Source organism: Schistocerca serialis, chromosome 6 (genome assembly GCF_023864345.2).
Source record: "Schistocerca serialis cubense isolate TAMUIC-IGC-003099 chromosome 6, iqSchSeri2.2, whole genome shotgun sequence".
NCBI lineage: Eukaryota > Metazoa > Arthropoda > Insecta > Orthoptera > Acrididae > Schistocerca > Schistocerca serialis.
The window spans coordinates 634,265,178-634,287,644 of NC_064643.1; the positions used below are offsets into that span (position 1 = coordinate 634,265,178).

At 42.6% G+C, this 22,467-nt stretch overlaps 1 protein-coding gene and 1 pseudogene across 1 annotated transcript in view; one reads left to right on the forward strand and one right to left on the reverse strand.

The window, feature by feature from the left end:
* The window catches only part of LOC126484521 (protein Wnt-5b-like), a 606,999-nt gene that overhangs the window by 268,553 nt on the left and 315,979 nt on the right, over window positions 1-22,467 (reverse strand). The window contains exon 2 of the mRNA XM_050108069.1: window positions 21,642-21,889. Coding sequence (XP_049964026.1) covers window positions 21,642-21,889 — 248 coding nt within the window. The remainder of the gene's footprint in view (window positions 1-21,641; window positions 21,890-22,467) is intronic.
* Window positions 14,122-14,238, forward strand: LOC126485729 (5S ribosomal RNA; annotated as a pseudogene).

Sequence of the window (22,467 nt, forward strand, 5' to 3'; positions counted from 1 at the left end):
AGCAACTGTGCATGATGACGCATTTCTACAGCGTGTACTTTTTAGCGATGAAGCGACGTTCCACCTTAGTGGAAAAGTCAATAGACAATGTTCGCATATGGTGTTTCGAAAATCCGCTTCACCATTGCAACACGAAAGAGACTCACCGAAGATCAATGCGTTCTGTGCCTCATCGCACACATAGGTTTATGGACTATTTTTCTTTGCGGAAAGAAGAACAATGGCTGTTCCCTCAAGTTATGGAAGGTTCCCAGGACATCATTTTCCAACAGGATGGAGCTCCGCCCCATCGGCACCGTGATGTACGAGGCTTTTTGAATGACTCCCTTCCTCAGCGCTGGATCGGTCGCAGGGGATTTGAGGACCTGGCTCTGCAATTCTGGTCACCGAGATCTCCTGATCTCACACCCTGCGACTATTTCTTATGGGGTTAAGTGAAGGAAGCTGTTTACGTCCCGCCTCCACCAACCACTCTGAACGATCTACGGAACCGGATCACTGCTGCCGTGCACTCAGTAACGGCAGATACGCTTTCGCGTGCTTGAGACGAGTTTGGCTACCGTGTCGATGTTTGCCGTGCAGCCAACGGTGGCCACATTCAACATTTATAACATTTATCACATTTATAATTATTAAAAACTAATTAATTACAAATTATTAAACTGATATCAAACATTATGAAAAAACTTCCTCTTTTCATTGATATAAAGTATGTTCATTTTGGATTTGGATTTGGATAAATACGAAGTTTTGAAAATAGATCCACCATTCAGAATAACCCTGTATTTTGAATAAATGGCAGCATCGTTTGTAAACATTGAAATCCTTTGTTTACAGATCGATTCCAGTCACTGTGTGACCACCTCCAGTGCAAACTATTCGAACCTTGTAGGTCCATATCATAATAACACAACATTTTCTATGAAGCGTACGTAACAGGTACTGTGATGATTACTTCCAACAGATATCTTCACTTTTACTGCATACAATAATTTTGAAATTACAGAGGAATCTATCTTGTGATTTTAGCAATTGCCGATTCAACAAACATACTAGCATTCATCGTGTTCACTGTGATGAAGCAAAAGTTTGGGGTTAATTACGCCTCCCAGTAGGAATAATCTCTGATACCTAGTTCGCAGTCAGTACATATACAACTACATCCATATTTACACTGCTACTCTGCAAATCACACTTAGATGCCTGGTACAGGATTCATCGAACCACTTTCACGATAATTCTCTGTTATTCCACTCGCGAACAGAGCGCTGAAACAGCCAACTCCTGTATCTATCCGTGAGCTTTGATTTCCGTTATTATGATGATTGTTTCTCCCTATGTAGGTCGGCGCCAACAAAATATGTTCGCATTCGGAGGAAGAAATTGGTGATTGAAATTTCGTGACGAGAGACGCCTTTGTTTTAATGATGTCCACCCCAAATTCTGTATCATGTCCGTGACACTCTCTCCCCTACTTCTAGGTAAAAAGCGTGCTGCCCTTCTTTGAACTTTCTCGACGTACTCCGTCCTTTCTGATAAGTACCCTACACCGTGCAGCATTACTCCAAAAGAAGATAGACAAGCGTAATGTAGGCAGTCTCTTTAGTAGATCTGTTACATTTCCTAAGTGTTCTGCCAAAAAACGTAGTCTTTGGTTCGCCTTCCGCTCAACATTTTCTATGTGTTCTTTGCAATTTAAGTTGTTCGTAATTATAATTCCTAGGTATTTAGTTGAATTTACGGCCTTTAGATTTGACTGATTTATCGTGAAACCGATGTGGTGGTAGTGGTATCACTCATGGAAAAATTCCTGTAGTAATTGGTGTTAGAGCTGCACCTTTTTTAGACTGAAGTTAGCTGATAGGTATACCTGCTTAAAGGGAGTGCCTCTAACTAAGGGCTCACCTCCAGAGGATGTAATGTTTCCAAGTAGAGAAGGAATTAGCATATTTCATCAAAATATAAGAGGTATTAGAGATAAAGTTAGTGAACTGCTAATACATGTTAACACTGAAATTATTGGTATATCAGAACACCACTTAAATAATTTGATAATTCAGAGGTTTCCTTTACCAGGCTACAGATTAGCTGGCTGTTTCTCAAGGGGTTCCTTGCGGGGTGGTGGAGTGGCTCTGTACGTAAAAAACAGTATTTCATTTGAGTCCATAGACGTATCACGACACTGCACTGAACAGATATTTGAAATTTGTGCAGCATTAGTTGAATTTAGTGAAACTAAACTTCTAATTGCTGTTGTTTATAGGTCCCCTAACTCCGACTTCAGAGCATTTTTGCTTAAGCTAGAGAGGGTTCTTGATTTACTTTGTAGGAAGTACCACGAAGTAGTTATATGTGGAGACTTCAATATTAATTTTGTACATGATTGTGCAAGAAAAAGGATGTTGGTAGATCTCCTAAATTCATATGATCTGATGCAAACTGTGTTTTTTCCAACTAGGGTGCAGGGGAACAGTAGCACAGTCATAGACAATATTTTTATTCATTCTTCATTACTAGATGGGCATTCTGTTAGTAAAAGGGTGAATGGCCTTTCAGACCATGGTGCACAAATTTTAACACTAAAAGGTTTTTGTACTCAAACCAATCTCGTATTTAATTACAAACTACGTAGGAAAGTTAATCCAACAGCAATAGAGAGTTTTTCAAAACTTGTCAAGGAACAAGAGTGGCAAGATGTTTATAGTTCCGATAATATAGATGATAAATACAATGCTTTCCATAACACATTTCTCATGCTCTTGGAGAGTTGTTTTCCATTAGAACATTCTAAACGTGGTACTAGCAGTAATGGACAGCCCGGTTGGCTGACTAGTGGGATAAGAATATCATGTAGAACAAAGCGGGAATTATATCAAAATGTTAGAAGTAGTCACAATCAAGCTACAGTAGCCCATTACAAACAGTATTGTAAGGTGCTTAAAAATGTTATTAGCAAGGCAAAAAGTATGTGGTATGCAAATAGAATAGCTAATTCACAGGATAAAATTAAAGCCATATGGTCAGTTGTGAAGGAAGTGTCTGGTCAGCAACACGAGGTAGATGATATAAAGTCAGTTCGCAGTAATAATATTTCTGTTACTGATAAATCAGATATATGTACAGTATTTAACAACCATTTTCTGAGCATTGCTGGTGAATTAAATAAAAATTTAGTTTCTACAGGAAATCATATAAATTTCTTAGCAAATGCCTTTCCGAGATTTACGTCTGAAATACTCCTCTGTGATACAGACAAGAGGGAGATTGAGTCAATAATTAAATCACTGAAGACTAAGGACTCTCATGGTTATGATGGAGTGTCTAGTAGAATATTAAAGTACTGTGCTGCAAATGTTAGCCTGTATTTAGCCATATTTGTAATTTTTCCTTTAGGTTCAAATGGTTCAAATGGCTCTGAGCACTATGGGACTTAACATCTGTGGTCATCAGTCCCCTAGAACTTAGAACTACTTAAACCTAACTAACCTAAGGACATCACACACATCCATGCCCGAGGCAGGATTCGAACCTGCGACCGTAGCAGTCGCGCGGTTCCGGACTGAGCGCCTAGAACCGCTAGACCACCGCGGCCGGCTTTCCTTTAGGAATGGTCAGTTTCCTGAGCGATTAAAGTACTCAGTAGTAAAGCCACTTTATAAAAAGGGAGAAAGGGATAATGTAGATAATTTTAGACCTATTTCTATGCCATCAGTGTTTGCAAAAGTTGTCGAAAAGGCTGTGTATGTAGGGTTAATTGATAATTTTATTTCACATGATTTGCTATCAAATGTACAGTTCGGCTTTAGAAGTCGTTTGACAACTGAAAATGCGATATTGTCTTTTCTCTGTGAGGTACTGGATGGGCTAAACAAAAAGTTTCGAACGCTTGGCGTATTTTTTGATTTAACAAAGGCATTTGTCTGTGTTGATCTCACAATATTGCTCCAGAAGTTGGACGATTACGGAATAAGGGGAGTAGCTCAAAATTGGTTCACCTCTTATTTTAGCAACAGGCAGCAAAAGGTCATTATTCATAATGTTGATAACGGCTGTGATGTGGAATCTGAGTGGGGTACTGTCAAGTGGGGGGTGCCCCAGGTATCAGTGTTGGGGCCGCTCCTGTTCCTTATTTATATAAATGATATGCCCTCTAGTATTATGGGTAACTCTAAAATACTTCTGTTTGCTGATGACACTGGCTTGGTAGTAAAGGATGTTGTGTGCAACATTGACTCGGTTTCAAGTAGTGCAGTACATGACCTCAGTTCATGGCTTGTAGAAAATAAACTAACGTTAAATCACAGTAAGACTCAGTTTTTACAGTTTCTAACACACAATTCAACAAAACGTGACGTTGTAATCTCACAGAACGGGCATATGATTAGTGAAACTGAACAGTTCAAATTCCTAGGTGTTCAGATAGATAGTAAGCTGTCGTGGAAAGCCCACATTCAGGATCTTGTTCAAAGACTTAATACTGCCATTTTCACTATTCGAACGGTATCGAAAGTGAGTGATACTTCGACACGTAAATTAGTCTACTTTACTTATTTTCATTCACTTATGTCGTATGGTATTATGTTTTGGGTAACTCTTCCAATTCTAGACGGATATTTTTGGCTCAGAAACGGGCGGTTCGGGCAATAAGTGGTGTAATTTCACGAACCTCTTGCCGAACCGTGTTCATTACTGTCGACCTCTGTTCACGAGCCTGGGTATTTTGACATTGGCCTCTCAATATGTATATTCCTTATTGTCGTTTCTTGTCACCAATATTAGTTTATTTCCAACGATAAGCAGCTTTCACTCTGTTAATACTCGGCAGAAATCAAACCTCCATTTGGATCAGACTTCCTTAACTCTTGTGAAAAAAGGTGTGCAGTATACTGCTGCATCCATTTTCAATAAGCTGCCACTTGAATTCAAAAATCTTAGCAGTAATCCACGCGCTTTCAAATCGAAACTGAAGAGTTTCCTCATGGGTCACTCCTTCTATTCTGTCGAGGAGTTCCTTGAAGATTTAAGCTGATTCTCATTGTATTGCTGATAGCGTTTGCCTAAACTTATGGACTGATTTTCTTTCAGGTTCATGAACATTTATTTTTATCTGTTATTACTTTTATGTTGTAAGTTCATGTACTGACACGTTCCATGACCTTTGAGATTTGCTCCTGAATTTGGTCCTACGGAACTTGACATGTAAATAAAATAAAATAAAAATGTTTGAGGGACTCCTTTTACCACTCACGTGGATGATCTCACACTTTTCATTATTTAGGTTCAATTGTCAGTTTTCTCACCATACAGCATCTCTTCTAAATCGTTTTGCAATTTGTTTTGATCATCTGATGACTTTACAAGACGTTTAATGAGAGCATCATCTGCAACCAAACTAACACGGCTGTTCAGATTATTTCCGAAATCGTTTATACAGATTAGGAAGAATAGAGGGTCTATAACATTGTCTTGGGGAGCGTCAGAAATTGCTTCCGTTATACTCGATGATTTTCCGTGAGTTACTGCGAATTGTGACCTCTGTGACAGGAAACCACGAATCCAGTCGCTTAACTGGGACTGCGGGAAAGCTATCAGGCAGACTTATGTTTAGCAAGTATTGACAGGACATAGGAAAGACTGCTAGCTTTTAGCGATGATAGTAGTACCGGCTTTTTCCAGAAATACTCTATACGAACGGTTTGATTGCTGACTTCCGCAGGTTTCTTGTAAGCTTTTCGACAATATTCCGCTTACAGAGGTTCTGAGAAGGACGTCAGATTGGTCTTCTTGTGCCGCTCACTTCCCCTGACGCGTAGCGCTAATCCCCACTGCCTGTTGATTAGCCTGGAACAGCCCCTGTGGGCAGGCTACCCGGCGCGCCGGCTGGCGCCATTACTCAGACTGGCGGTGATTTAGTGGCGCCAGGCGAGACGCTAATTGCCCACCCACGCTCGCGCGCCTCTAGCGCCGACACCGCGGCCTATAGGGGCGCTCGCAGTCCTTAATTCCCTTCCAGCATTCCTCGAGACCTTTCTCGCCGACACGGTAAGGAATGAGCGCGCATTAGTGGCTGCATCTCCCCTGCTCACAACTCCGAATGTATCCCCCCTATCCATTCATTCCGGTTTATCACTGCAACATGTTATGTGGTCCGTGTTGTTACTCTTGCTACATGCATCTAATAGTAAGAGGTAACATTATTTATAACAAGACTCGGTTACGAGCGACACCTGCACATTGTTGGCCTACATCATACGAATATAATAAAAGGAAGGCACTTACGTCATCAGAATAAAATTACACATACATCCGCTCAAAAGGAGAGTCTTATTCTACGGATATCGGACAGGCATACGACCACATTCCGTGCAGCGATATGTTATGAGCTCCAGTGCTTAATGCGGACTTTCTGATTTACCCGTGCGCCTATCAGGCAACCAAATGAAGCAGTCAAGAAAGCCCAAGTAGGCACGCTGAATCATTTTGTAAGAGCGAACGCTGTTGAGATGTTGCCTGCGGAACTGCCCTCTCGTCGCAGCTGAGTAATTGGGTAAATATGACTTATACCAAGGTGGAGCGAGTTCTAATTCCTGTCTGATGATAAAGATGCTGGTCATTTTATCTCGAAACTTTTGAATTGCTCAGTGTTTGCATAAAAACGACAATGGGAAATGTGAGTCCGCCTTGATGTAAAACACTTTTGTTTTATTTGTTTTGTTCTCAAACTAGTTTCAGAGGCAATATCGCCATCATCAGAGGTTCTTTATTTTTAGTTTTTTTTTTTTTTTTCAAAGACGTGAAATTAGCATCGTTATAAACATGATTACATGTGTACCGTTTTGTTCCAAATATTGTATTCTGTGAATAGTTTTACAATCACACAGCATGTCATCTGCAGGTACACGAGTGGCTGTTATTAACAAATTTGAAAAGGTGAACTCATATGCGCCAGAGCTATACTATTAGGAACTGTGGTAGTGTTGTGGATACAGTTTTGGTGTGCACTAGGACATTACGTAATTTGCCATGGATTCGCGTTCGTTGATCTGCTTGCAGTTGCTTTCAAACAAATTAAAACATTACTTTTAAAAGTAGGTGCAATCCGACCAGCGAACTTGAGTACATCACAAAGTAAGACAAAGCAGTGAATATCCAATCTGTATCCACAACTCTATCACAATCCCCAATATTTGTTAATGTCTGTTAATAACAGCTGCTCATACAGTTGCAGATGAAATGGTTTATACCGCAGAAACGGCAACAAAATACAGAAAATATGCCGAAAACAACGGCAACCAACCTAAAAAACATGCCGTAACTTAAAGTAAATTAGGTATTATAACACTGATCACAGAATACAATATTTGGTATCAAACAGAGCACACATAATAATGTTTTATAATGTTTGTATAAGAATAAAGAAAGCACCTTTTGATGATAGCGGTATTGTCGGTGAAAGTAGTATGGGAAGAAAATAAATAAAACAAAAGAGCTTTGCGTGAAGGCGGACCCACACTCAATATTGTCAGAGATGACGGCGATGACTGATAGATAACAGATGATGAATGTAGCGTCCCATCAAGAACGGAGTCGTAAGAGACGGATCACCAACTTCGATTTTGCCTTCAGCAATTTCGGGAAACCACGGAAAACACATCTGAATGGCAGGATTGACATTGGATCCGCCATCATCTCGGATGCGAGAACAGTGTTTAAATAGCAGCCCTTCTAGCTCGGTCGCTGTGTCTACATCTGTAGCTACAGTGCGTAACTCACGTTATGGTGTACGGCGGACGGTATTTTGGTACCACTACGATATCGAGACTTCTCTGTTCCATTAGCGAATGCTGGGTGGTAACACCTACTGGTGGTCGACTCTAATTATGATTTTCTCGTTGTGGTCAACTAGCGAGAGGAACTAATATGTTGCCCGAAATTAAATCAGGTGATGCTGAGGGATTTAGATTAGTCAGTGAGACACTTAAAGTAGTAGATGAGTGTTGCTATTTGGGAAGCAAAGTAACTGATGATGGACGAAGTAGGGAGGATATGAACGTAGTGTGGCAATGGCAGGAAAAGGATTTCTCTGAATCTGCTACTGTATTCATCTCTTCGTCTCCCTCCGCGATTTTTATGCACCACGCTTCCCTCTAGTATTAAATTGGTTATTCCTTGATGCCTCAGAATGTGTCCTACCAACGATCAATACTTCTGGCCAGGTTGTACCACAAATTTCTCTTCTCTCCAGTTCTATTTAGTACGTCCTCGTTAGTTACGTGATCTACCATCTAACCTTCAAAATTCTTCTGCCGCACCACATCTCAAAAGCTTCTGCCGCTCTTCTGTTTATCGTCCATGTTTGACTTCCATATCTGGCTATAGTCATATCACACAAAGATATCTATCTCCCATCAGAACTTACATTGCATTCATCATCCGTCAAATGCATAACAGAAAAATATTACTGCATGCAAATATAAAATGTAAGTTGTAGTCATGTTTTAGTATGTACACAAAAGTATTTGATTAAATGTTCCCTCTTCACGTACATAAACTGTACTCCTCTGTACTTTAGATACTGTCTTGGGATTCCCGGGACCGATATCTTGCCAGCATCGATATCGTTAACAGATAAAAAGTCCAGATTCTCGATTCCCAGGATGGATGAACTGTCTGTATACGTGATTAAGTTTGTACAAAATCATCAGTGCGTGAGTCCTTCTCTCAATTGGCCAGTGTTTCAAATTTCTGTCTCTTCTATTAACTCAACCTAGTAAATTTTCCAGACTGACAATAAATAAACCTAGTTAAATGCATTGTAAGCCGCTATTTTCTTTGATCAATGACATTTCCTTATGCCGCTCCCTATTAATCTTAACAGTGCCGTAGTAGAACAGCAGTCGATCTCGTCGCCCATTTGCGTGTGCACCATGTTACATTCATTCACGTTCAGTGCCAGCTGACAGACCCTGTAGCAGTCTTCGGTCCTCTACAGATACTGCTGTATTTCACCACAGTCTTCTGGCGCTGCAGTTTTCCGACAGACAACATCTTCACGAACATCGTCATGGTGCTCGTTGCCTTATCTGCTAGACACATTTTGTGTGTGTTGTAAACAATAGGGGCCTTGGTACAGCTCCGAAATTACTTTCGCTAGCGCTGATTTCGGCTGTTAAGAATGACGAGTTGATTTCTATCTGTAAGGAACTGAATCCAATCACAAATCCGATCAGACGGTCTGTTAGTTCGTATCAGGTTCACTAAAGGCAGCGCCGAACTGCGTAGAATGGTTTCCGGAAGGCAAGAAACACCATCAAACTAAGCCCCGTTGTCTACGGCAGTCCCAATAGCTGAGTAACACAAAATAGCAAAAATCGCTTACAAACCCCGAGGTTTGGAGATACAGTCTACCTGTGCAAGATTAATCTCAAATATATTTCGAACATACTGTTATGAACAGGACTTTATTGCTAGGAACTGTGAGAGACCAGTTACTTGGAATATTTTATGGGAAGTGAAAGTGCATTCATTTCTAAGAACTTCTGACGAAGCCCCATTTTTGAATCTTTCTGAAAATATAATAATTACAAATGACAAAATGTCTACAGAATCTGTGCATAGATATGCTATAGATATGTAATACAGCCTTCTTCAGACAGATAAGTTGTTGAGCGTGAAGTGACACAGTCATCCATGCGTTTCACTATTTCTGCTACGTACTTATAAAGACAAAATATTGGCCAAAGTCTCTTCGTTCATGGGTTTCAAGAAATAGGCTACGAATCTTTCACTTCTTGAGTCTGGAAAGACTACAGCCAGGGATATTTTGTTAAAAACAGGTAAGAAATCCAGCTACCACAATGAGTTGGAACTGGTGTATTCTTAGTTGCTTTTAGAACTAGAGTGCCAAGTGTCCTTCATCAGATTTCGCAGTAACGTAAAATGGATCGTGGAACCATTAATGTTGGGCAGATATCTGTGTGTTTTGCAAACATGCTGCAGCGTTATAAAGTTATTGTCGTAGATGGCGTAGCTGTAGTGTAAGAGGAGAAATATTTGAACAAAATATAGTGAGAAACATTTACGAGCATATAAGGGGAACAAAGCGTTGCAGAAGAGCACAATGGATTACAGCCCCGTAAATTTAAGAAATCACAGAAATCGGTGGAAGGACAAGATGCTGAAAGAATAATAAAATGCAGATTTTTTTGTACTCCAGCTCCCTCTCACCGCGCCACATAGTCTCTCATATATTTTTATACAAAAGTTCCATTGATAAATATACTCAAGCATCGGTAGCCGAGCGAGTAGAGGGGTTTTTCAGACTCAGATACAGAGGAGGCCGTCCTGTAAAATCGTTTGCCTTGTGAGGTAACGGGCGAGTTGTGGCGGCCTTAAAATATTCTAAGTTCGGAACTGGCGTGGCCGCACGGGCCGCTCGGCAAGCCGGGGCTCGTCAGTAAGCACCTGGTATCGAGCGTTAGCCGGAGCAAGAGGGGCAGCCCCAGCTTGTGGTCCAGGCCGACCGTGTGGCTGGGAATTCCATGTCGACGGGCTCGGAGCACTATGGGACTTAACATCTATAGTCATCAGTCCCCTAGAACTTAGAACTGCTTAAACCTAACTAACCTAAGGACATCACACAACACCCAGCCATCACGAGGCAGAGAAAATCCCTGATCCCGCCGGGAATCGAACCCGGGAACCCGGGCGTGGGAAGCGAGAACGCTACCGCATCCATGTTAACGCTGTGACGAGGACTGTGCTTGTGTCGATGAAGGAGATTTGTATGCCGCGAGTGCTAAAGATGGCGGACTTCGTGAAACCATTGTGGCACACATTTCACAGTTCATGTAGAAATTAATAATAGCCAGAGGAATCATGATACCTTAAGAAGAAACATGTACATTACCATTATTTGCACGACGATTCTGATGGTGCAATCAGATTTCCAATATCTTTATTAGTTAAAGTTTAGTATCTGACTGTAAATTATACAAGTAACACCCAGCAACGAATTTCCCAAATCTAAGCGGTTCACCCGATTTTGTCGATCGACATGTCTTTAGAAAGCTATTAGTGTAAACCTAAATTGGTATGAATTACAGGCATGTAACTAGAATAGTACATGGGTTATTGGAGGTCAAAGCGGCCGATTGCTATTGATCGCGTCAGGCCGTAAGTACTCTACAGTTACACGAAAAAACGGTTGCAGCATGCTTATAAATATATTTATTCGTCTGTGTCTTTGTTTATATCAGATATATACTATTCATGAAGAAATTGGTCAAATATTTACTGTGTTTTAGAAAGCACAGAGACATTAGGCTTCTGGCCTGCTTTTTGTCTATTCCTTTGATATACGTTTATTTAAATTTGTTTATATATTTAATAATGTGTGTTAGAGCGCGTTTATGGTCCAGCCGTAGGAATATTTATTTAATTTCAAGTTATTTAAATGTAAATCCAGTATTTTGTATGTGTTTCAATATGTTTGTGAGTGTGCGTTGACTTGGAGACATGGCGCGCTCTAGCGAATCACAGCGCTCGTTATATTACGGTAGGCGACTACCGAAGTCAATGGTGAGATTCTAAGGAAGTGGGGGAGGAATGTCGGGTCGCACAGGACATGGGGAGTGCTGGACGGGGAGGCGCGATGGACGGTTCTGGGAAATACTTGGAGAGTGGAGCAGTTTGCGCGTGGCCGCGGAAGATAGAAATATTTCGCAGTGCCGACTTGTGAGATTTCCGTGGCTTCTGCAGTGAAGGCGTAATATGCGTTTGGAAGTGAATATCTCGCAAGCCATGTTGTTGTTTATGACTAATTACGTGGAGTAGGAATCTATTGTTTCCCTGTTATTCAACTTATATTTTACTTAATTGTAGGTCCATCGACACCAATAAGTGTTTTGCAGTAATAAACGGGCATTCTTAAAGGTACTTCTGCTATCGCACTCACCATTTAAAGTCGTTAAAAACAGTATCTGCAGATTTTATTTAATTGGAATCTTTCATTTATAACTTTCTATGTTACATTCAAAATTCGCAATTGCCGAGCGATATGAACCTTCGACAATTCGATTCATGTGTATATTCATATTGTATACTGTAGACTCAGCGGTGTTTGGCTTGTAATGCGGCAACTAAGTATCCCAACCCTAGACAACGGCCAGACGCTGTGACCGAGCGGTTCTAGGCGCTTCAGTCCGGAACCGCACTGCTACTACGGTCGCAGATTCGAATCCTGCCTCACGCATGGATGTGTTTGATGTCCTTAGGTTAGTCTAGGGCGCTTATGAGCTCATATGTAAGCCTCATAGTGCTTAGAGCCATTTTTTGAACCCTAGACAACGAAACCAGCCAAAACCTTTAATATTTCAACTCTGAGTCTGAGGGTGCGTAGTTGAGGGCCATACCTCTTTTCTTCCTTTTTTTTTAAGTCTGCAGCCTACAACCATACTGTGCTCTGCATCTTTTAATTGTATGGAACTATATTTAACGACCGTTCATTAACAATAAAAGTCACTCAGTCTGAATACAGTTTAATTCACTTAGAGCAATTATACAGCGTCCAGACCCATTCTTGCGAACACCTGCCGAAAGCCTGAATAGCCACGTTCTACAGCGCGGTCTGCTGCCAGACTTGCAGGAGGGGAATCGCTGAAGGTATCGACAGGTATACGACTCCAGTACCGTGGTCAGCTGTGCTAGATTTCTCGGCTCAGGATCCGTTGCGCGAACAGCCCGACGGACCACGCGTGTACGATGAGAGCTGTGTGACACGTTGCACTGTCCTGCTGGTAGTTGCCATCGCGCTGAGGAGTTACAAACTGCATGTAGGGGTGGAAATGGTCCCCAAGGGTAGATAAATATTTGTGTTGATCCATTGTACCTTCCATAATGACGATATTATACAGGGAATGCCACGAAAACATTGCTCAGACCATAACGTTCTTTCTTCCAACCTGGACCCTTTTGACGATTGTTAAAGGGTGTTTGTTTTCAGTCCGACTGAGACTAAAACGTGATTCATCAGAAAAGACCACCTGTCGCCACTCAGTGAACGTCCAGATGCGGTATTGCTGTGCAGATTTTCCCCTTCGTCGATGATGAACAGCAGTAAGCATGAACAAGGCGCCTGCTGCCGAGGTCCATATGTCGCCATGTCCGCTGAGCGATCTTTGAGGAAACGCTGTTGGTAGCTGCTTGGTCCATTTGGGCGGTCAGTCACTCAACAGTCATCCCCGAAGCCGACGCTCACCCCTGGGATCTATGATTTGTGGTGCACCACAGTTGGCTCGGCGCCAGCTTTTTTTTTTCCTTTATTGTGATTTCATTCCCCTGCTCCATATGGGCAGAGGAGGGCTGTCAGTTGCACAATCCGTCGCTCTTCAGCGGAGTGACATAACAACGTAAGATAAGAATAAAATGTTACATACATAAGGCGAGAAAGGGGAACTTAAAACAGAAAAATGGAGATAAAAAATAGACTAACACGGAGACGTTCATGGAGGACAGTTAAAAGTCACCAGAAAGTTAAAAAACACAGTTGGCGAGTCTTCAAAACTCAGAGAAGACACCGAATGGACATGCACACGTTAAAAGTCGGCCACAGTAGTAAAAACACTCCGGAACAACACACTTAAAACCCACTTGGAGCACACATGACGAAGAATAAAACTGCCAGGCGGGATCTGCCGAGGGAAAGGGCAGAGAGGATGGTACAGGAGGGGAGAGCATGGGGCAGGCCCCAGCTTTCGTTGTCGCCACTTTCCCATGCACAGTCCCACAGCGACACACGAGTAGTTCACAAACTTGGCTGTTTCTGAAATGCTTCCACTTTTTTCCGAAAGCTAATGATCATGCTGTTCTGTACGTGAGTTAAATCGCTCCATTTCCACATTACGACAACGACTTGGCTTTTGTCCGCCGCCCCCCCCCCCCCCCCACACACACACACTCATTATACAGCCTCCACTGCTACTGTTGCCGCCTGCCATCTGTGAGTGATTGTTGGACATCGTCGTCGAACTTAGATGTTAGCCACTTTCATTAAGAACGCGCTGGGAAAATACTGAATGCTTCGTTACTTCACAATAATTTATTTAGGTCGTCTACCAACAGGGCAACGGCCTTGCCGCAGTGGATACACCGGTTCCCGTGAGATCACCGAAGTTAAGCGCTATTGGGCGTGGCAGGCACTTGGATGGGTGACCATCCAGCCGCCACGCGCTGTTGCCATTTTTCGGGGTGCACTCAGCCTACTCGACCGAATAGTAGCGGCTTCGGTCAAGAATACCATCATAACGACCGGGAGAGCGGTGTGCTGACCCCACGCCCCTCCTATCCGCATCCTCCATGAGGATGACACGGCGGTCGGATGGTCCCGGTAGGCCACTCGTGGCCTGAAGACAGAGTGCTTCTGCCAACAGCCTAGATTTAAATCACGATCTCCTATAAATTAGTTTTCCCCGTACTGTTATAAGCGGCTGCCAAATATGTATCACTTTCCTTAATCTGCACCCACATCCTAATGCTCGGTTTACACTAGCAAGTTATTGCAGCAATTTACTTGCGCGGAGGAACTTGCCGCGAATTTTACAAGTGTAAACATATCGCCAGGTCGACTTGCGACCATAGCAATTTATTGCGGAAGTGACTTGCTGCACGTTTCCGCTTCCGGTGTGAACAACACGCAAGAAATATCTGCAAGTAACTTGCAGCTTTTAGGATTTATTTCTATTTCCTGCAAGGAGGAAGCGCAAGTTATAGTAATTATGTCGTCTGCATAACACTCATATTCAGCATTTAGTTAATGTGATGACTTAATTTTATGCAACCATCTTACGTATATGCAAACAGATTTCAGAAATGGAGGAGAAACGTGAATGGATGAAGCAGTATACAGAATTTTTTATTGAAGCCGTGGAGAGCTACCCCGAAATATGGAACGTGCATAGCCGGGACTTTAAGAATAGAGTGAAGAAGATGAGTGCATTAAATGAAATCTCGTCGATATTCGACACATCTGTGAAAGAAGTACAGAGAAAGTAGCATAACTTGAAGACACAACCACTTTGCCACCTGATCCACTCGATTGTTGTTTCAGGAGTCTAGAAAAAAAGATGTGTAATTATTACATGTTCTATTTAATTAGCTTGCCACTTTCCATGTAATGAGCATTAGAAAAAAAAACATTTTTATAAGCATATCATTCTATAAAATGCAGTTTATTTCAATAAAAATTTAATTTCATTGTTATGTTTCCACATACCTTCAAATAATTTTCGCTTTTCAAGACGTTAAAAATAGCTCTACATACATCGAGTACGATCAGAGAAATCGTGCTGACGGGAATATGAAACAAGTACATTAGGGACTTGTATGAGTCTCCTACAAAGAAAAGATTTCAAAATTCAAACTTTTTTTGGTTGTATGTTTCACATAAATAAATGAAATGCCTACTTTATTCGTAGCTCACCGGTAGCTATAAATCATAGAATGACTAGCAAACGTGTCTTTGCTGAAATAGCAGTACGGATGTTTGTGTCTCGTTTTGATATGACGAGCACTATTAACATCAACAAATACTCCAGATCATTTGAGGACATTCTACAAAAGTTTTCAAATGTATCCATGCTCTCGATACCAAGTTCTTGCAAAAGGTTATTATAGGCAAAATTTTGCGATCTTCTCATTATCTACTCTCTAACCCAAATATTCTCTTTTTATTTTTCGCGTTTTGCATTACAATTACGAGGGCTGCAGCATATCTCACCCGCCTACTTGTCATTTTACACTTCGGCTGACACCGGTAGTGGTACTGTAAGTATATGTAAACAGTATCAGCTACACAGCTGCAAGTGGCTAGAAAAAACTTGCAGCAATAACTTCTGCAAGCGACTTGCTAGTGTAAACACAGTATAAGGCTTGGTCCGCAACGGCACCCCTCTTCACTCTCTCACATTCCTTCTGCAAACGTCCGCCCACACAAACACCCTCTTACGCACTACCCCAACTGCTACGTTCCCATGATGCCACTCTCCTTGGCAGTCTACACCCACTCCTAATTAATGCAGATGATTGGAAAAAGAATCCTGTAACGTCTGAATACTCCATTAGTAGTGTAGCGCTTGACACAGTCACGTCGATTAAATATTTGGGCGTAACATTGCAGAGCGATATGAAGTGGGACAAGCATGTAATGGCAGTTGTGGGGAAGGCGGATAGTCGTCTTCGGTTCGTTGGTAGAATTTTGGGAAGATGTGGTTCATCTGTGAAGGAGACCGTTTATAAAACACTAATACGACCTATTCTTGAGTACTGCTCTTGCGTTTGGGATCCCTATCAGGTCGGATTGGGGGAGGACATAGAAGCAATTCAGAGGCGGGCAGCTAGATTTGTTACTGGTAGGTTTGATCATCACGCGAGTGTCACGGAAATGCTTCAGGAACTCGGGTGGGAGTCTCTAGAGGAAAGGAGGCGTTCTTTTCGTGAATCGCTACTGAGGAAATTTAGAGAACCAGCATTTGAGGCTGACTGCAGTACAATTTTACTACCGCCAACTTACGTTTCGCAGAAAGACCACAAAGATAAGATAAGAGAGATTAGGGCTCGTACAGAGGCATATAGGCAGTCACTTTTCCCTCGTTCTGTTTCGGAGTAGAACAGGGAGAGAAGATGCTAGTTGTGGTACGAGGTACCCTCCGCCACTCACCGTATGGTGGATTGCGGAGTATGTATGTAGATGCAGATGTAGATTCCTCACTTCACTCGTCTATGTCTCAATTTTAATCAATAAACACACCGGCATTTTACTTTTTAACTTATGCAAATGTCCGCGTCTCTTTTACATTTTGTGAAACATTCATTTGACATTTCATCCGTATCACAATTTTACTTATTCAACAAATCTGCCTTTTGTATTTTAAATTATGCAACTGACAATCTGTCTTTTTATTGTGTCAATCATTAATTTTGTCAACCACCGCGTATAAATTTATACAATGTTTTGAAATTATTACTCTTACATGGCTGAAGAGAGGTGACTTGTATCCGCTGACAGCCGACCCCTCGCTCGTATTGTGACGAGAGGAATGAAATGGCAATAAAGGGAAAAAATAAAAAAATAACGTATCACTCCTCTGTCTTCAACTGATATTAACTCACGATTCTTCGCAATTATTTTCTATTTCTCGAAATTAAGCTTTTATTTGTTCTCCTGGGCCGCAGCCATACCGTCGCACTCGGCTGCTCGCCATCGACTTAAAGCGCACAGAACATTGGTATGAACCTCTAACGTCCAGAGCGCTCGTATATCAGCGATATCGCACATATCGAGAATGAGCTGCTAATATCGATTATTAGTAAACCACCGATAACAGGATCTTAAGCTTCGAATGCAGAGTCTCGCGGCGATAACATGTTCCCGAGAACATTTTATTCAGGATCTTAAGCTTCGCTTGCACCACACGAAACAGCCTCGCACAACACTTACACGAGACAAAGTCTGGCGTTGTGTCAACGTGGTCTCTACCAAGAAACATTTTGCGCAAAGCTATTTCACGGTAAGCCAGACACGTGTGGATTATAGGGCCCGAAAAACTTTGTTTCGCTTCTCTTATTTCGTGTGGTGTAAACGTCGTTCCTTGTTGCGCGTTAGGCAGTCAGCCAGGAAATTTTAATCAGATACTATAAACTTGTGCATCAATCACTTCTTACAAAAAAAACTACAGCGTCACAGACAGCTTTTCTCGAACAGTTACTGCTTTTTTTTTTCAGCTACCTATCCAGATTTTCGATTTTTGGGCTGATGATTTGTACAACGTATTCAAAATCTTCTCCCGTCGTGTGGACGAAGTTCCTGGCGTATCTTCGATAGTTCCACTGCTATTTCCCTCACAAGCAGGATCCCATACCGGCACCACAGACGGAATAGTTCCTCATCCCCACCAGCAGTGAGCTCGTTGCGATTTTTTTTTTCAGTTACAGCATCGTCATGAGGGCGAACGCGAGTGCTGCACGTGGAGGTACGACAGAGCACGCTGATGCGGTTGATAGTCCAAACTGACGACTCACCCTTTTCGTGCCTGTTCGTGCAGCGTTTCCCTATATCAAAACTAAAGGGCGACACAGCAATTTTGGGAAACGGCCATACGTACAGAACGTGAAACTATCATAGATAAAATTGTTCCAAAATGATTATTCAACAGATCTGCACCTGAATGCGTCTGCGAACTTGTTTCGTGCCCTCCTCCATTTTGCCAGTAATGAAACATGTATTTGACTCAGCAGTCAAGTTTAAGAGAATAATGTCGTTTGTGCAATGGCATTAAGATGATACTGAAAAATTAACTTTTGGCCCTGATGTTTACTTAATGATATTATATCTTAACTTGAGTAATACCAGTTGTGCACTGGCATAAAATTAGTTGTTTGAAATAACTTTGCTCTGATAACTTTAGTTATACCAAAATCGATTTCAATCCATGAACTGCACATATATGTTGCATAGAGGCCTCATTTTCTTTGCGTTCTTTCATCTACTGCGTAACTTTACTTTACTACTCATTTTCATATTCAATACAAGCAAAGGATGTGGATTATGATTCAGGCTGTTAGATTTAAACACAATGTTGATCTCAATATATATATATATATATATATATATATATATATATATATATTGTTAAAAATTTAAGTCATATACAAACAATACCATTTCCAACATTTTTGTAGCACGGATCACTCTTACAAAAAATTTTACAAAACGCTTACTTCGTCAAACCTTGGACTTACAAATCCTGACTCTGAACATTATCTAACAAAAACAATTTTTGAAATCATTATATAGCTTCTCCCATTATCGTGCTAAAGTTTGCTCAGTGTACAACCTGAAAACTGCGTAGCCCGAATCCTACCTTAAAGCTGTCACCACACGTCTGCTTCCTCTGGGCACCTAACTGCGACTACTGAGTTTTTTACTGGGTGTGCCCGGCTCTCTTAACCATCAAAGATCCTTCTACTCAAAGATATTATACTCATTCCACCTTGCAGTTGGCAACTAGCAACTTTATTTTCTGGATCTTCCCTGATCAGACTTTAGCACATGCCTTTCAATTGGTTATGTATGGAGGCTCAGGAGGTGGACAAAAACATGGGAACTTCAAAAATAAAATACATTATAATGCGTAATACGATGTAGGAAACCAGTTTACATTCAAAATAGACTCTAATCATCTCGGAACGGATAAATATCGGTCCTGTATGGTTTCCAAGCGAATTTTGCACCATTGTCCTCACAAAACAGTGGCAAGCTCACGTAACGATGATGGTTGAAATGGTTCAAATGGCTCCGAGCACTATGGGCCTTAACATCTGAGGTCGTCAGTCCCCTAGAACTCAGAACTACTTAAACCTAACTAACCTAAGGAAATCACACACATCCATGCCCGAGGCAGGATTCGAACCTACGACCATAGCGGTCGCGCGGCTCCAGACTGAAGCGCCTAGAACCGCTCGGACACACCGGCCGGCTAACGATGATGGATGTGGATAGCGATGACAGACGTTTGTCTTAAAAGCAGACCACAAAAACTGAATAATATTGAGATCTGATGACGGTGGTAGCCATGGAACATGCGAAATTCGTCCCCGTGGTCATAAAACCAGTCCTGGACGGAGGAAGCTGTTTGAACAGGGATCCCGTCCTCTTGCAACTCAACATTACTGTTGGGCAACAAACATTGTACCGCGGGGCGGACCTGATCAACCAAAATGATCACATAACCCTTGGCAGTAATGCGAGCTTGCAGAATAACCACGGCGGCCATGAAGCACCACGATCTGACTGCCCAAATCATCAACGAACTCCCGCCATGTTTCAGTCTTGGTTCACAAATTCGGTCAGAAATTGGAAACAGTGTGAAGCAAAACTCATCCGACCAAATATCTTTCTTCCATTGTCCGCAGTCCAAGTTTTATTGCTTCTACGCCATGTTTTCCTATTACTGGCATTTGCATCACTAATGAGTAGTTTTGGAATTACAACCCGGCCTGCAGTTCCCAGGTAATGGAGCTCCATTCGCGTTGTTTCGGTGCTGACAGAGTTCGTCTGTCCAGCATTCTGTTCCGCAGTCACTTTTGCGCTACAGTCCTCTTCTATGGCCGTCTGTCACAATCACTGAGGACACACTTCCTTTGGCATTGTGACATAGAGGATGAGGCTTTTCCGCTTTCCCTGTATGTGAATAAATTTTCGATGCGCTACCTCTTGAAACTCTTGGGACACCAAACACTTCGTCCACTTTGGTTACGGAAGTTCTCATTGCACGAGCACCAACGATTTGTGGGCGTTGTAATTCAGGTACCTCCGGTAAAATGCATTCACAAGCACACAGCGCACAATTCTAACCACCAGTCAGCCGGCTTAGCTGAGTGGTAATGTGTTTGCCTACAATGCAGCGGGCCCGTGTTCAAGTCCGGGCCGGAAACTGGTTGTGGACTATGTGTTGTGTCGTTCTGATCATCATTTCCTCACCACCGTCCCCAAGTCGCCCAGTGTGGCATCACGTAAAATAAGACTTGAAACCCAGCGGCCGAACTTCCCCGGATGGGGCCCCCAGTCCACAATGCCACACGACCATTTTTTTTTTCCATTTCTGACCACGAAAGGCATTTGCAATATACTGGGGATTTCGCATAGGTGGCGTTCGTAGTAAAATAGAACAGCGCAATCTGCAGGCTCGGTTAGTGTGGTGTGCATACTGTAAGATCTTCAGTACACACACCATCAGATTATTTGACTTGTCGCTCTAACGAAGTAGGCGAGTGTCAGCAATATGTCTCGTGGTCTTATCGTGGCGTGTTTACCTTCTGCCGTTAGGTGAGAAGATAAAAATGCCACTTTCACGCTTAGAGTAGCAGATTGACGGTGACCAACTTTAAACAGAACTTGATTAATTTTCACACACATTTATTAAAATAATAACAAGCATAAAAATTACTTAACTTGGTTCTGGATGCTATTTACAATTGACAATCTGAAGTTCCTTTGGTAATGTTATTCTCACATATATCTCTGATACTTGACAAAAGTGTCTATACATTTATCTTCATGGCTATTTACAGGAATATGGTAATCTTATTAGGCGCAGACTAAAACTTGACTATAGGCTGGTGCAGACGAATGCAGACTGTTACAGACTGGTGCATACAAATACAGACTGGTGCAGACAAATGCAGACTGACTAATCGGAGGTCTGTACACTCGTTATAATACCTAGCACGTTCATGTATCACTGCGCGAGTGTGATCCGCGAGCCATCTCATTGGCTGCGTTACATATTAATACGCGGATCGGCGGAAGAGGAATTTGGTCCGTCTCTATGGCAGCGCCATCTCGTAGTGCGGAGACGGACGAGCGCTGCGCCTCTGCTGTTGTGCTTAGCGGGGCGCGCTCTAGTGGGAAAGTTGTGTACGCGCTGACTACGAGGAACTATGTACACAACAGCATCTAGATTTACGTCGAAGCATACGTTTCTTGTGGTGCTTCCACATTTTTGTCGATCCCCTGTAGATGAAGGAGCACGAAGGGCCCACCGAGGGCTGCAGTGCCAGAGACGCGGACGCTGGCGGGTACTCACGGATCCTGGAGACGGGCCCGAAGACGGTCCTGGAGCCCTGGGCGGTGGAGCAGTTCCAGCGGCGCTGCCGGAACTGCCACTGGCACTCCTGGAGCGCGGCCCGGGCGGCCCGCCGGGCGGCGGCCACGTGGTCCGCGTGCAGCCGGCACAGCCGCTCCGCCGCGCCGCCCCCCAGCAGGGAGCACGCCTCCGACTCCGGCACCGACTCCGCCCCCGCACCCGCCTCCGGCCGCTCCAGTCCCAGCTGTCTGCAACGCAGTAAGAGACTTCCGTTACCCAACCAATCTCTCCCCCACTCTTAAGAACAGAGGACGCTTTTCGCTAGCAGGGTGAAGTTTACAAATCGCTTCTTGGGGAACTTGGTAAGTTAGCGGATGTGCCCTTCACAGCATTTCTGTCTGTTCTTGGAAGAGAGATATCAGAATGTGTTAGTTTTGGGGGTTATCGTATTCAATTGTGTTCACTTTGGCTCAGTTATGACACGGATGTGTTCTGTGTTGTTATTGCGTTTCACAGTAATCTTTGGGTTCCGTACCTCAACCGGTAAAAACGGAACCCTTAAACGCTCGCTTTGTTGTCCGTATGTCTGTCTGCCTGTGTGGATGTTAAGACCTCTTTTTCTCAGGAACGATTAGAGATATCAAGATGAACTTTATGTCGAATATTAAGGTCTACGATCCATTGACGGTTTAAATCATTTACACCCCGAAGTCAATGCAGCCAAAGATACAGCCATATATGTCTCATATTACAAGACTCGCAAACCGATTCGTCAAAATCTTTGGATAAACTGTCTAAGCGGCCTACTGGTTTAGCGGTAAAGCGC